The 13,212-nt window shown below is 42.5% G+C and overlaps 1 protein-coding gene across 2 annotated transcripts in view; it reads left to right on the top strand.

Moving 5' to 3' along the window:
* DDX6 (DEAD-box helicase 6) overlaps nt 1–13,212 on the top strand; it is a 48,925-nt gene that overhangs the window by 26,669 nt on the left and 9,044 nt on the right. For both annotated transcript variants that reach the window (XM_025357631.1, XM_025357632.1), the window contains exons 6-11: nt 2,592–2,738; nt 4,294–4,388; nt 7,531–7,653; nt 8,674–8,802; nt 10,296–10,412; nt 11,870–11,933. In XM_025357631.1, the coding sequence (XP_025213416.1) occupies nt 2,592–2,738; nt 4,294–4,388; nt 7,531–7,653; nt 8,674–8,802; nt 10,296–10,412; nt 11,870–11,933 (675 nt within the window). The remainder of the gene's footprint in view (nt 1–2,591; nt 2,739–4,293; nt 4,389–7,530; nt 7,654–8,673; nt 8,803–10,295; nt 10,413–11,869; nt 11,934–13,212) is intronic.

Genomic DNA, 13,212 nt, shown 5'->3' with positions numbered 1-13,212 from the left:
TTTTTTTGAGACGGAGTCTCGCTCTGTCGCCCAGGCTGGAGTGCAGTGGCCGGATCTCAGCTCACTGCAAGCTCCGCCTCCTGGGTTCACGCCATTCTCCCGCCTCAGCCTCCCGAGTAGCTGGGACCACAGGCGCCCGCCACCTCGCCCGGCTAATTTTTTGTATTTTTTAGTAGAGACGGGGTTTCACCGTATTAGCCAGCATGGTCTCGATCTCCTGACCTCGTGATCCGCCCGTCTCGGCCTCCCAAAGTGCTGGGATTACAGGCTTGAGCCACCGCGCCCGGCCGCCACCGCGCCCGGCCAAGGGTTCTGAGATTTTAAGAGCCTCGGCAGTGGGGAATAAACAGTTTTCATAGTTATATTCAGTGTAAGTTAATGGAATTAAGATTTCACCTCTGAAACTTCACATTTTTAGCTTTCTTAATCTGTAATTACCGTTTCTTCCGACTTTTCATATGATATAAGTAGAACCTAGAGAGCAGGAGTTTCCTACTTAGGTATTTTACACTGGTGAATCTGACTCAAATGTAGTTGGGGCTCTTAGAAATATTGTTAATAAACTTTGAGCTAATAGTTGCCAACTCAACATGCTAAAAGTTTGTAATTAAGAAAGGGTATTGGCTGGGTGTGGTGCCTCATGCCTGTAATCCCAGCACTTCTGGAGGCTGAGGTGGGCAGGTCACCTGAGGTCAGGAGTTCAAGACCAGCCTGGCTAACGTGGTGAAACCCTATCTCTACTAAAAACACAAAAATTAGCTGGGTGTGGTGGCAAGTGCCTGTAGTCCCAGCTACTCAGGAGGCTGAGGCAGGAGAATTGCTTGAACCTGGGAGGTGGAGGTTGCAGTGAGCCAAGATCATGCTACTGCATTCCAGCCTGGGCAACAGAGCAAGACTCTGTCTCAAAACAAAAAAAGAAGCAGCAGCAGCAGAAGGCCGGGTGCAATGACTCACACCTGTAATCCCAGCACTTGGGGAGGCCGAGGCAGGAGAATCGCTTGAGGTCAGGAGTTTGAGACCAGCAGGGCCAACATGGTGAAACCCTGTCTCCACTAAAAATACAAAAAATTAGCTGAGTGTGGTGGCGGACGCCTGTAATCAATCCCAGTTACTCAGGAGGCTTAGGCAGGAGAATCACTTGAACCTGGGAGGCGGAGGTTGCAGTGAGCTGAGATGGCGCCACTGCACTCCAGCCTGGACAATAGAACAAGACTGCATCTCAAAAGAAAAAGAAGAGTGTAGTATTTATATGATAGTATTGCTGAGGGAAAGTCTAAATCTGGGACACTATAATAAGTTCTCTTTTTGTAAAGAGATTTGTCCATTTGAGTTTTCATAATGTCCTGTGAGTCTTGTGATGATTCTACTTTTAGTTTTTTTGATTTTTTTAGTAGAGATGGGGTCTTGTTACGTTGCCCAGGCTGGTCTCATACTCCTGAGCTCAAATGATCCTCCCGTCTCAGCCTCCAAAACTGCTGGGATTCCAGGTGTGAGTTACTCGCTGTGCTACACAGCCCAAGTTTTTAATACATCTTAGTATCTAGATTATAAGGGCAGTGTTTCCTTTTCTTTTCTTTTCTTTTTTTATTTTTTATTTTTTTTGAGACGGAGTTTTGCTCTTGTTTCCCAGACTGGAGTGCAATGGTGCGATCTCAGCTCACTGCAACCTCTGCCTCCTGGGTTCACGATTCTCCTGCCTCACCTCCCTAGTAGCTGGGATTACAGGCATGTGCCATCATGCCTGGCTGATTTTGTAGTTTTAGTGGAGATAGGGTCAGGCTGGTCTCAAACTCCAGACCTCAGGTGATCCACCCACCTTGGGTGGATCCCAGCACTCCCAAAGTGCTGGCATTATAGGTGTGAGCCACCGCGTCTGGCCGCCTTTTTTTTTTTTTTTTTTTTTTTTTTTTTTTTGAGACGGAGTCTGGCTCTGTCGCCCAGGCTGGAGTGCTGTGGCCGGATCTCAGCTCACTGCAAGCTCCGCCTCCCGGGTTTACGCCATTCTCCTGCCTCAGCCTCCGGAGTAGCTGGGACTACAGGCGCCCGCCACCTCGCCCGGCTAGTTTTTTGTATTTTTTAGTAGAGACGGGGTTTCACCGTGTTAGCCAGGATGGTCTCGATCTCCTGACCTCGTGATCCGCCCGTCTCGGCCTCCCAAAGTGCTGGGATTACAAGCTTGAGCCACCGCGCCCGGCCGCCGCCTTTTTTTTTTTTGAAACTGAGTCTCATTCTGTTGCCCAGGCTGGAGTGCAGTGGCGCGATCTTCGCTCACTGCAACCTCCGCCTCCAGGGTTCAAGTGATTCTCCTGCTTCAGTCTCCTGAGTAGGTGGTATTACAGCTGCGTGCCACCAAGCCTGGATAATTTTTGTATTTTTAGTAGAGGTGGGGTTTCACCATGTTGGTGAGGCTGCTCTCAAACTCCTCGTGATCTGTCCACCTTGGCCTCCCAGAGTGCTGGGATTACAGGCTTGAGCCACTGCATCATAAGGGGCAGTATTTCTGTAGCTTCTTGAATTTTGTAAATATAATGTATAGTATGTTCTCCCACCTCACCCCATATTTTCTCATATGTTCCTTGATGTTGTTTCAGCAATGGTGATTGTTCCCACTAGAGAACTTGCTCTACAGGTCAGTCAAATTTGCATCCAGGTCAGCAAACACATGGGAGGGGCCAAAGTGATGGCAACCACAGGAGGAACCAATTTACGAGATGACATAATGAGGCTTGATGATACAGGTAAGAAATGATTACTGAAAGGTAGTGTAGCTCTCTGTAATTTTAGTCTCAAGTGTTTCAGTAAATTATTAAAAATTGTTTTTAAGAATTAAGGAACAGAAATCCTGCAGTTAAAAAAGGAAATGACCATTGCATTCAAGAGAAAAAAACAGATTGACCGTAATTGAAAGCAATATTTGACTTTATTAGTAATTCTAAAACAGCAAGTTTATAGTAATTTTACCTGTTTAATTGGTAAAGCTAAAAGTAGTAGTAGACATTAATGTGAGTTTGTGGAGAAATAGGCTATGTTGTAAACATGGGGGTGTCAACTTACATCTCTATCATGAGCAATTTGGCAGTCTTATTTTAAAATTATAAATTATATTTTTAAGAATCTTTCCTGAAGAAAAAAGTTGGGTAAATGTAGGGCTGTATGTACAAAGTTGTTTACTATGGGGTGGTTTGTCGTACCAAAAAGTTGGACCAACTTAGAAGGAGATTGGCTAAATAAATACATTATAGTCTGAATAGTATTCTACATAGTTATTAAGGAGTGAAGTTGATCTGTATTCATTTTCATTAAGATTTTCATGATACATTGCTAAGTGGAAAAAGGTAACAAAACAGCAAGAATGAGATCACTCATAAAATTATATCTAAAATTTTAGTTAGAATACTATATATAATTATGTGATATATTCTTTGTATTGCATAGGTTTTTTAAAAATTGTTATCTTGTTTGATCCTTTTAACAATACTCGGTTCACTGTTCCAGATTAGAGGCATTGCTTTTATGTCAGAAGTCTGGTGTGCCTTCTGTTATTAATTGGGAATTACCCTAAGACAAGAAAGTATGCCTCCTGTTGGAAGCAGGTGATTTGGGAAGCTGTACCCCACCCAGTGTAGAGGTGAAAAGTATTTTTTAAGCATCCTGCGGTGAAATGGAAGACTTTATCCTAAAACACATCTTTGGACCTTTTTGTGTTATTCCCACCTCTATAACACAATGTGTTTCTTTTCCTTTTTTTTTTTTTTATTTGAGGCACAGTCTTAACTCTGTTGCCCAGGCTGGAGTGCAGTGGTGTGGTCTCAGCTCACTGCAACCTCTGCCTCCTGGGTTCAAGCGATTCTCCTACCTCAGCCTCCTGAGTAGCTGGGATTACAGGCTCCCACCACCACACCCAGCTAATTTTTGTATTTTTAGTAGAGACAGGGTTTCACCATGTTGACCAGGCTGGTCTCGAACTCCTGACCTCATGTGCTCCACCCACCTGGGCCTCCTAAAGTGCTGGAATTACATGGATGAGCCACGGTGCCCGGCCTAGTGTTTCTGATAAAAGATAGTCAGGTGCTGCACAACAATGTTTTGATCAGTGACAGACCACATGTATGTCGGTGTTCCCATAAGATTATAATGGAGCTATACAGTGGAGTAGGCTGTACCATCGCATAGCAATGCATTTCTCAGAATTATCATTAAGCAACTCAGGACTGTAATATGATAAACCTTTACAATATCCTTTTTGCCCAAATTAAAATTAATGAGAATATATGTTTTCTAAATCTTGCATAGTGCACGTGGTGATTGCTACCCCTGGGAGAATCCTGGATCTTATTAAGAAAGGAGTAGCAAAGGTTGATCATGTCCAGATGATAGTGTTGGATGAGGTAATATCTCTTCATTTGGCATTATACTATTCTGTACTTTTCTGTGCTTTGCTTATAACTGCCAGTGAATGAAGCAAAAGCTGCTTGTGTTTATGATCTAGTAAACACATAAGCAATCAGTTTAAATTAATTTGCTTATAAAATGTGTTTTACCCGTCAGCGGGAGTAGATTATAGGCATTCATTGGAATTCTCCTTTTTGTCTTTTTCTTAGAGATAGCAGAGATTAGGTTTTATTTTCATTTTTTAGAAGAGGAGTGAATAACCGCAAAGCCAAATTTATTCTACATCTCTTTCTACTCGGCGATTAATTTTTTTTTTTTTTTTTTTTTTGAGACAGAGTCTCGCTCTGTTGCCCAGGCTGGAGTCCAGTGGCCGGATCTCAGCTCACTGCAAGCTCCGCCTCCCGGGTTTATGCCATTCTCCTGCCTCAGCCTCCCGAGTAGCTGGGACTACAGGCACCCGCCACCTCGCCCAGCTAGTTTTTTGTATTTTTTAGTAGAGATGGGGTTTCACCGTGTTAGCCAGGATGGTCTCGATCTCCTGACCTCGTGATCCGCCCGTCTTGGCCTCCCAAAGTGCTGGGATTACAGGCCTGAGCCACCGCGCCCAGCCTTGGCGATTAATTTTTAAAAGCATATATATATTGTCTCATTTTGTGCATACTACTTTGTACTGTTTGGTTATTAATCTCTGTTAGACGTATTATCTCATCGTGTTATAAATGCCTTTTAAAAACTTATTAAAATCTGTAGTCCTGGGATCTAGCCATGTTTTGTACATATATAGATGGTCCCTGACTTACGATGGTTCACTTTATGGTTTTTCAGTGGGAGTGATAAGCTTTCATTAGAAACCGTACTTTGAATTTTTAAGATTAATTTTTTTCCTGGTTAGTAATATGCTATATGATATTCCCATGATGCTGGGCATCAGCAGCAAACTGAAGCTTCCAGTCAGCCACATGATCATTGAGGGCAGACAGCCGATACTGTACAGTATACGGTGTTGTCAAGTGATTTTGCCCAACTATAAGCTAAGTGGAGCATGTTTCAAGGAGGCTAGGCTAAGTGATGATGTTCAGTAGGTTTGGGTAATATTTTCAATTTAGGATGAATTTATCAGAACATAATCCCATTGTAAGTCAAGGAGGATCTGTAGTGTATCAGTGTTAATATTTTGACATGAGGTTATTTTCACATTTGGTTTGTGTTTTATTATTATTACTATTTTTTTGAGACAGACTCACTCTGTTACCCAGACTGGAGTGCAGTGGCATGATCTCGGCTCACTACAATCTCTGCCTCCCGGCTTCAAGTGATCCTCATGCCTCAGCCTCCTGAGTAGCTGAGATTACAGATGTGTACTACCCACACTTCGCTAATTTTTGTATTTTTAGTAGAGGCGGGTTTTCGCTGTGTTGGCCAGGCTAGTCTTGAACTCCTGACCTCAGGTGATCCTCCCGCCTCAGCCTCTCAAAGTGCTGGGATTGCAGGCGTGAGCCACCACACCCAGCCTGGTTTGTGTTTTAGGTAACATTTAATTCAAATCAGGCTTTTATCTTTAAGTAATGAGAGAACATTTATTAGTCACTGGGTACCAACACTAAGTGCTTTACATTTTTTTTTTCTTTCCATTTAATTTTTACAAGAAACCTATAAGGTAGGTGTCCTGTCAAGTAGTTACTATAGTATGTAGACATCCAGATTTTAATTTGCTTATAAAATATGTTTTATACTTCAGATACAGTAGCTAGGCATTCGTAAGAATTCAGCTTTTGTCTTTTTCTTACAGGTGCCAGAGTTTAGGTTTAATTTTTAAGAAGAGTGGCTGGATAACTTGAAAGCCAAGTTTTTTCTTTTTTGTTGTTTTGTTTTGGTTTGGTTTGGTTTTTTTTGAGATGGAGTCTCTTTGCCCAGGTTGGAGTGCAGTGGCACAACCTCAGCTCACCTCAACCTCAACCTCGTTCAAGCGATTCTCCTGCCTCAGCCTCTCGAGTAGCTCGGATTACAGGCATGTGCTACCATGCCCGGCTAATTTTGTATTTTTAGTAGAGACAGGGTTTCTCCATGTTGGTCAGGCTGGTCTTGAACTCCTGACCTCAATGCTCTGCCCGCCTCAGCCTCCCAGTGTGCTGGGATTACAGGTGTGAGCCACCACACCTGACCTTAGCCAAGTTTTTTCTAAATCCCTGTAAAGTAGTTACTACATCATGTAAACATCCAAATTTTAGTTTTACAATTTTACAGTTGTGGAAACTGAAGTACAGAGTAGTTCTGTAACATTCCCACACAGCTAAGAAATGAAGGAGGCAAGATTTCAACCTGGCAGTTTAGCTCCAGAACCTGTACTTTTTTTTTGAGACAGAGTCTTGCTTTGTTGCCCAGGCTGAAGTGCAGTGGTGTGATCTCGGCTCACTGCAACCTCCACTTCCCAGGGTCAAGCAGTTATTCTGCCCCAGCCTCCCAAGTAGCTGGGATTACAGGTGCGATCCACCACACCCTGCTAATTTTTGTATATTTTGTAGAGATGGGGTTTCACCATGTTTGTCAGGCTGGTCTCGAACTCTTGACCTCGTGATCCTCCTGCCTCGGCCTCCCAAAGTGCTGGGATTACAGGCGTGAGCCACCGTGCACAGCCAGAACCTGTACTTTTAAACACATACACCATACTACCTCTTTAATGAGAATCATCACATTAAAATTCTGTTGAGCTGGGTGTGGTGGTATGTGCCTGTAGTCCCAGCTTCTCAGTAGGTCGGTAGGCTGAGGCAAGATGATCACTTGAGCCCAGGAGGTTCAGGCTGCATACAGTAAGCTATGATTATGCCACTGCATCCAATCCTGGGTGACAGAGTGAAATGCTGTCTCTAAAAATAAATAAATTAATTAAATTCTGTTATAGAAAGGGGGAGGTTTATCTGTGTAGTGTAGAATTTTTTTTTCCCCTAGAAGATGGGGATCATAGATTCTACCCCCTTACGCATATTTGACTCTGCAGTGTTAGAGAGAATTTATTGTTTTCCACCAGGAACATTTCATGGATGCTTTTGTTGGATGATGCCTTATTCTTTGACCATGTATTAACCAAAGACCTTAGACATTATTTTATTGTTTTAAAATTGTCTTTTCTTTCTACTGCAGGCAGATAAGTTGCTGTCACAGGATTTTGTGCAGATAATGGAGGATATTATTCTCACGCTACCTAAAAACAGGCAGATTTTACTATATTCCGCTACTTTCCCTCTTAGTGTACAGAAGTTCATGGTGAGTATAAATCTGTACTTGGAATCAGTGCCATCCTATGACCTATGAGTATGCTTTTATTCGTAATTACATCTTCCTATCTGTGAAAATACTTTATACTAATTATTTCAAGCCTTTGGCTCTTTCTTCAGTTGATCAATTAAAGATTTGTTTTACATAAATTAACTGACTTTTTAAGAAGGTTGTAATAGTAATTAATTAAATTCCTCATCTTTCACTTAGTTTTTGGTGTCATGATGACATAGCCATTGGTGCTAGCTGAATTGATTCCAATATTATTCTATATACAAAATAGAGCTTGAGTATCGTAAACTGAAATCCAAAATACTGCAGAATTTGAAACCTTTTGAGCCACAAACATGATGCTAAAAGGAAATGTTCTTTTGATTTTGAATTTTCAAATTAAGGATGCTCAGTCACTAAGTGTAACACGCATATTCCAAAATTAGAAAAAATTTAAAACCTGAAACGCTTTTGTTCCTAAGCATTTTGGATAAGGAATACTCAACCTGTAGTAACTTAGCTGCATTTTTGAGATCTTATATCTTAATTTATTTCTATCGGGTCTTGCGTGGTGACTCAGGCCTGTAATCCCAGCACTTTGGGGGGCCAAGGTGGGCAGATCACAAGGTCAGGAGTTCGAGACCAGCATGGGCAACATGGTGAAACCCCCGTCTCTACTAAAAATACAAAAATAAGTCTGTTGTGGCAGCGTGTGCCTCTAATCCCAGCTACTCGGGAGGCTGAGGCAGGAGAATCACTTGAACCCAGGAGGTGGAGGTTGCAGTGAGTGGAGATGGTGCCACTACACTCCAGCCTAGGTGATAGCAAGACTCCATCTCAGGGCAGCGGGGGGAAAATTCTGTAATGACAGATCATATATTTTGTTTTGAAGAGAGTTGCATCCCTTATAGCAAGAGTTGATTAGACAGAAACCTATAGGGTGGGTATATTTTGAATTTGAGATGAACTCTGCTTTCATTTAAGAAGAAGAACCATCTTTTTTTTCCCCCCTCCCAGAATTCCCATTTGCAGAAACCCTATGAGATTAACCTGATGGAGGAACTAACTCTGAAGGGAGTAACCCAGTACTACGCATATGTAACTGAGCGCCAAAAAGTACACTGCCTCAACACACTTTTCTCCAGGGTAAGAAGTAGGCTTCTGCTGTTGAATATTATCTCTCGAGTCCCAGTAAAACAGATTATTTCATCAGTTTTCCTACCATCTTCACTGTATAAAAGTTCACAGTGTTTCTGGCTTGGCGTGGTAGCTCATGCCTGTAATCCCAGCATTTTGGGAGGCTGAGGCAGGCGGATCACGAGGTCAGGAGTTCGAGACCAGCCTGGCCAACATGGAGAAACCCCGTCTCTACTACAAAAAACAAAAAAACTAGCTGGGCGTGGTGGTGCGTGCCCATAATCCCAGCTACTTGGGAGGCTGAGGCAGGAGAATTGCTTGAACCCAGGAGGCAGAAGTTGCAGTGAGCCAAGATCACGCCATTGCACTCCAGCTCTGGGCGACAGAGCAAGACTCCATCTCGGGAAGGAAAAAAAAAGTTTTTAAAAAATTCATAGTGTTTCCTAAAAGGCAGTTTTAGTTGTTGACCTAAAGTTGATACTAAATGATTAACAAGTCACAGATACACTTTTGAATAGTTTCTGAAATACTTAGACCTTTACTAGGGTTAATACTCATTATTCACATATTCTGTATCTGTGAATTTGCTTAGTCACTAGAATTTATTTGTAACTCCAGAATTAATACTCAAGGCAGTTTAGCAGTCATTTGTGGACGTGTACAGTGTGGCAAAGAGTTTAAGTCACCTGACACGCACATACCCAGCTGAGGTTGAAGAAGACAATGTTCTGTCCTCTTGTTTAGCTCTCATACTGTGAACAAGTATCCTTTTCACTGTGCCATATTTTTCAAGTTTTTGTTGCTGATTTCACGGTTTTAATTGACCCCTACTCATGGTGCTGAAGTGCTGCCCAGTGCTAGTGGCATTGGTTGTGAGTATATTAAAGAAGATGTTCTTGGCTGGGCACGGTGGCTCACACCTGTAATCCCAGCACTTTGGAAAGCCAAGGTGGGCAGACCACCTGAGGTCAGGAGTTCGAGACCAGCCTGACCAACATGCTGAAACCCCGTCTCTACTGAAAATACAAAAATTAGCCAGGCATGGTGGTGGGTGCCTGTAATCCCAGCTCCTCAGGAGGCTGTGGCTGGAGAATCCCTTGAACCCAGGAGGTGGAGGTTGCAGTGAGCTAAGATTGTACCATTGCACTCCAGCCTGGGCAACAAGAGTGAAACTCCATTTCACACACACATACACACACACTCACACACAGGTATTCTTAAATGGAAAAACATAAAACATAACTACTTGGAATCAGATAATCAATTGTATTACTCTTGTTGACAGTTACGTGGCCCTTAAGAAATACACTCTAATACAATAAATCTTAGATATTATTATATTCCATCTATTAAAGTACTTAGAATTTACCATCTCTCTCATATCATAAGATTCTAAGTTTTAGACCATGTTAATGTTTCTTGTTTGCTGGTTAGTGTTTTCAAGATTTGGCAAGCCAAATGAAGGTTTTTATTTTTCTCATACTTATTTTTTCTGTGCTCAGCTTCAGATAAACCAGTCGATCATTTTCTGTAACTCCTCTCAGCGAGTTGAATTACTAGCCAAGAAGATTTCTCAACTGGGTTATTCTTGCTTCTATATTCATGCTAAAATGAGGCAGGTGAGTATAAAACTAGAACTTGCACAAATTTAACAAGAAATCTCTGATTTTATTTTGTTTTAATGTTCCTTTAAATGTCCTGAGTTTAAGAATAAACTGTTCGTGGCTCAAGCCTGTAATCCCAGCACTTTGGGAGGCCGAGATGGGCGGATCACGAGGTCAGGAGATCGAGACCATCCTGGCTAACACGGTGAAACCCCGTCTCTACTAAGAAATACAAAAAATAGCCGGGTGAGGTGGCAGCGCCTGTAGTCCCAGCTACTCGGGATGCTGAGGCCGGAGAATGGCGTGAACCCGGGAGGCAGAGCTTGCAGTGAGCTGAGATCCGGCCACTGCACTCCAGCCTGGGCGACAGCGCGAGACTCCGTCTCAAAAAAAAAAAAAAAAAAAAAAGAATAAACTGTTCCTGGCCGGGTGCGGTGGCTCAAGCCTGTAATCCCAGCACTTTGGGAGGCCGAGGCGGGTGGATCACGAGGTCAGGAGATCGAGACCATCCTGGCTAACATGGTGAAACCCCGTCTCTACTAAAAATACAAAAAACTAGCTGGGCGTGGTGGCGGGCGCCTGTAGTCCCAGCTACTCGGAGGCTGAGGCAGGAGAATGGCGTGAACCTGGGAGGCGGAGCTTGCAGTGAGCCGAGATCGCGCCACTGCACTCCAGCCTGGGTGACACAGCGCGAGACTCCGTCTCAAAAAAAAAAAAAAGAATAAACTGTTCCTTAGTAGCCAAAGGACCTTTCATTTTGACCTCCCTAAGGTTCATTTTCTAGCAATAAAATAGAGATAATAGTACATATTCATAACTTACAAGGTAGTTAGGAAAATTAAGATAAATGTTTAAATGAGTACTTTGTAAGCTGTCAGGCATAATACAAATGTAAAATTGTATTCTTCCTTTCATTCCCATGTTTAATTCTCTGTTTAATCCAGTAACCACTAGCCACATGTGGCCATTTAAATCAGTTAAAATAAAAAGTCAGTTTCTCAATCACAGCCACATTTCAAGTGCTCAGTTAGGCACCTGTTGCTGCTGGATACTGTATTGGAAGTGGAAGTACAGACACAAACATTTCCTTTATTACAGAAATTTCTACTGGACAGCATTGCTCTGGATTTTTAAATATGGCCCCTCAGCTGGCTGATTTTTCTTTTTTCTTTACTGTTTGCCTTTAGAGAAAGATGCAATGTCTAAATTTCAGAATTTGATTTAGCAAAAAATAATTTAAAACTTAACAAAATGACTTTTTGTTAACTACATTATGAAATTTCGTAAGTAAACAGTTTCTGTAGATGAAGAGATCAATAACTTAACTCATATTTGGTTTTGAAAGCAGCTTAATGTCATGGATCACTTATAAACAGATTTTGGGTAGAACCGATCGACTAGGAGAAATAATCATGGGAAATTTGGGGCTGTATATGAGTGCTAATCAAATGGAATAAATTGCTTTCTCCTAGGAACATCGAAATCGTGTATTTCATGATTTCCGAAATGGCTTATGCCGCAATCTTGTTTGCACTGGTAAGTATTTTTGTATTTCCTTTACCCAGTGTTTTTCTCCCAAGTTCTTTTTTGCTTTCTTTGTTCATACTACACGGTGCAACATGTGACATAGTCCAGCACACCCTACCAATACTTCTGGGATTTTTTTTTTTTTTTGGTGGGGGGTGGGGATGGAATTTGTGTCACCCAGACTGGCGTGCAGTGGCATAATCTCAGCTCACTGAAACTTCCACCACCTGGGTTCAAGTGATTCTCCTGCCTCAGCCTCCCAAGTAGCTGGGATTGTGGGCGCCCGCTGCCACACCCAGCTAATTTTTGGTAGAGATGGGGGTTTCACCATGTTGGCCAGGCTGGTCTTGAACTCCTGACCTCAGGTGATCCGCCTGCCTCGGCCTCCCAAAGTGCTGGGATTACAGGTGTGAGCCACCACGTCCGACAGTTGGGCTTTTAAAAATCATTACTTGCTTGCAAGGTTTCTTCAGATAAGTTCTTGAAGGACCAATACTGAAGGGCATATATAAAATACCACCCCTTCGAGGGAGTGTGGTTTAATTGGAGAGATAAAAAGGTAAACATTAGGAGTCTAAGGAAACGCTCACATACTTTTCCTTGAAGTGCCAGATAGTAAATTTTTTAGAGTTTGCACATTAATTGGTCTTTATTACAGATACTGAGTTTTGCTATTGTAGCTCAGAAGTAGCCTAGACAATACATAAACAAATGGGCATGGCTATATTGTAGTAAAACTGTTTACAAAATCATTCACTGGACTAGATCCACAAGGCAGTAAAGGTGACTTGCAAATGGGAAGTATGTATATAGTAAGTAATCCCAAGTGTTCGTAGCAGAGTAATATAATTGGCTGAGGTGGTTTGAGAAGAGATGAGATTCTAATTGGCTTTCTAGGCTAGGTGAGTTTCAAACACATGGATTAAGTTTTAGGGGACTGATGGTCAGATGGCTAAGAAGATAAGTTTGATAGAGAAGAAAAACTGAGATGTGTTAGGGAAGTAAATTAGGACAAAGCATAGCATGGAGGACTTTGTTGTTGTTGTTATTCTTGTTGTTGTTGAGACGGAGTTTCGCTCTTGTTGCCCAAACTGGAGTGCAGTGGCACGATCTCGGCTCACTGCAGCTTCCGCCTCCCAGGTTCAAGTGATTCTCGCGCCTCAGCCTCCCGAGGAGCTGAGACTACAGGCACACACCACCATGCCCAGCTATATTTTGTAGAGGGAGTGTTTCACCATGTTGGCCAGGCTAATCTCCAACTCCTAACCTCAAGTGATCCACCCACCTC

This window comes from Theropithecus gelada, chromosome 14 (assembly GCF_003255815.1).
Source record: "Theropithecus gelada isolate Dixy chromosome 14, Tgel_1.0, whole genome shotgun sequence".
NCBI classification, from domain to species: domain Eukaryota; kingdom Metazoa; phylum Chordata; class Mammalia; order Primates; family Cercopithecidae; genus Theropithecus; species Theropithecus gelada.
This window is presented reverse-complemented; position numbering and strand designations above follow the sequence as displayed.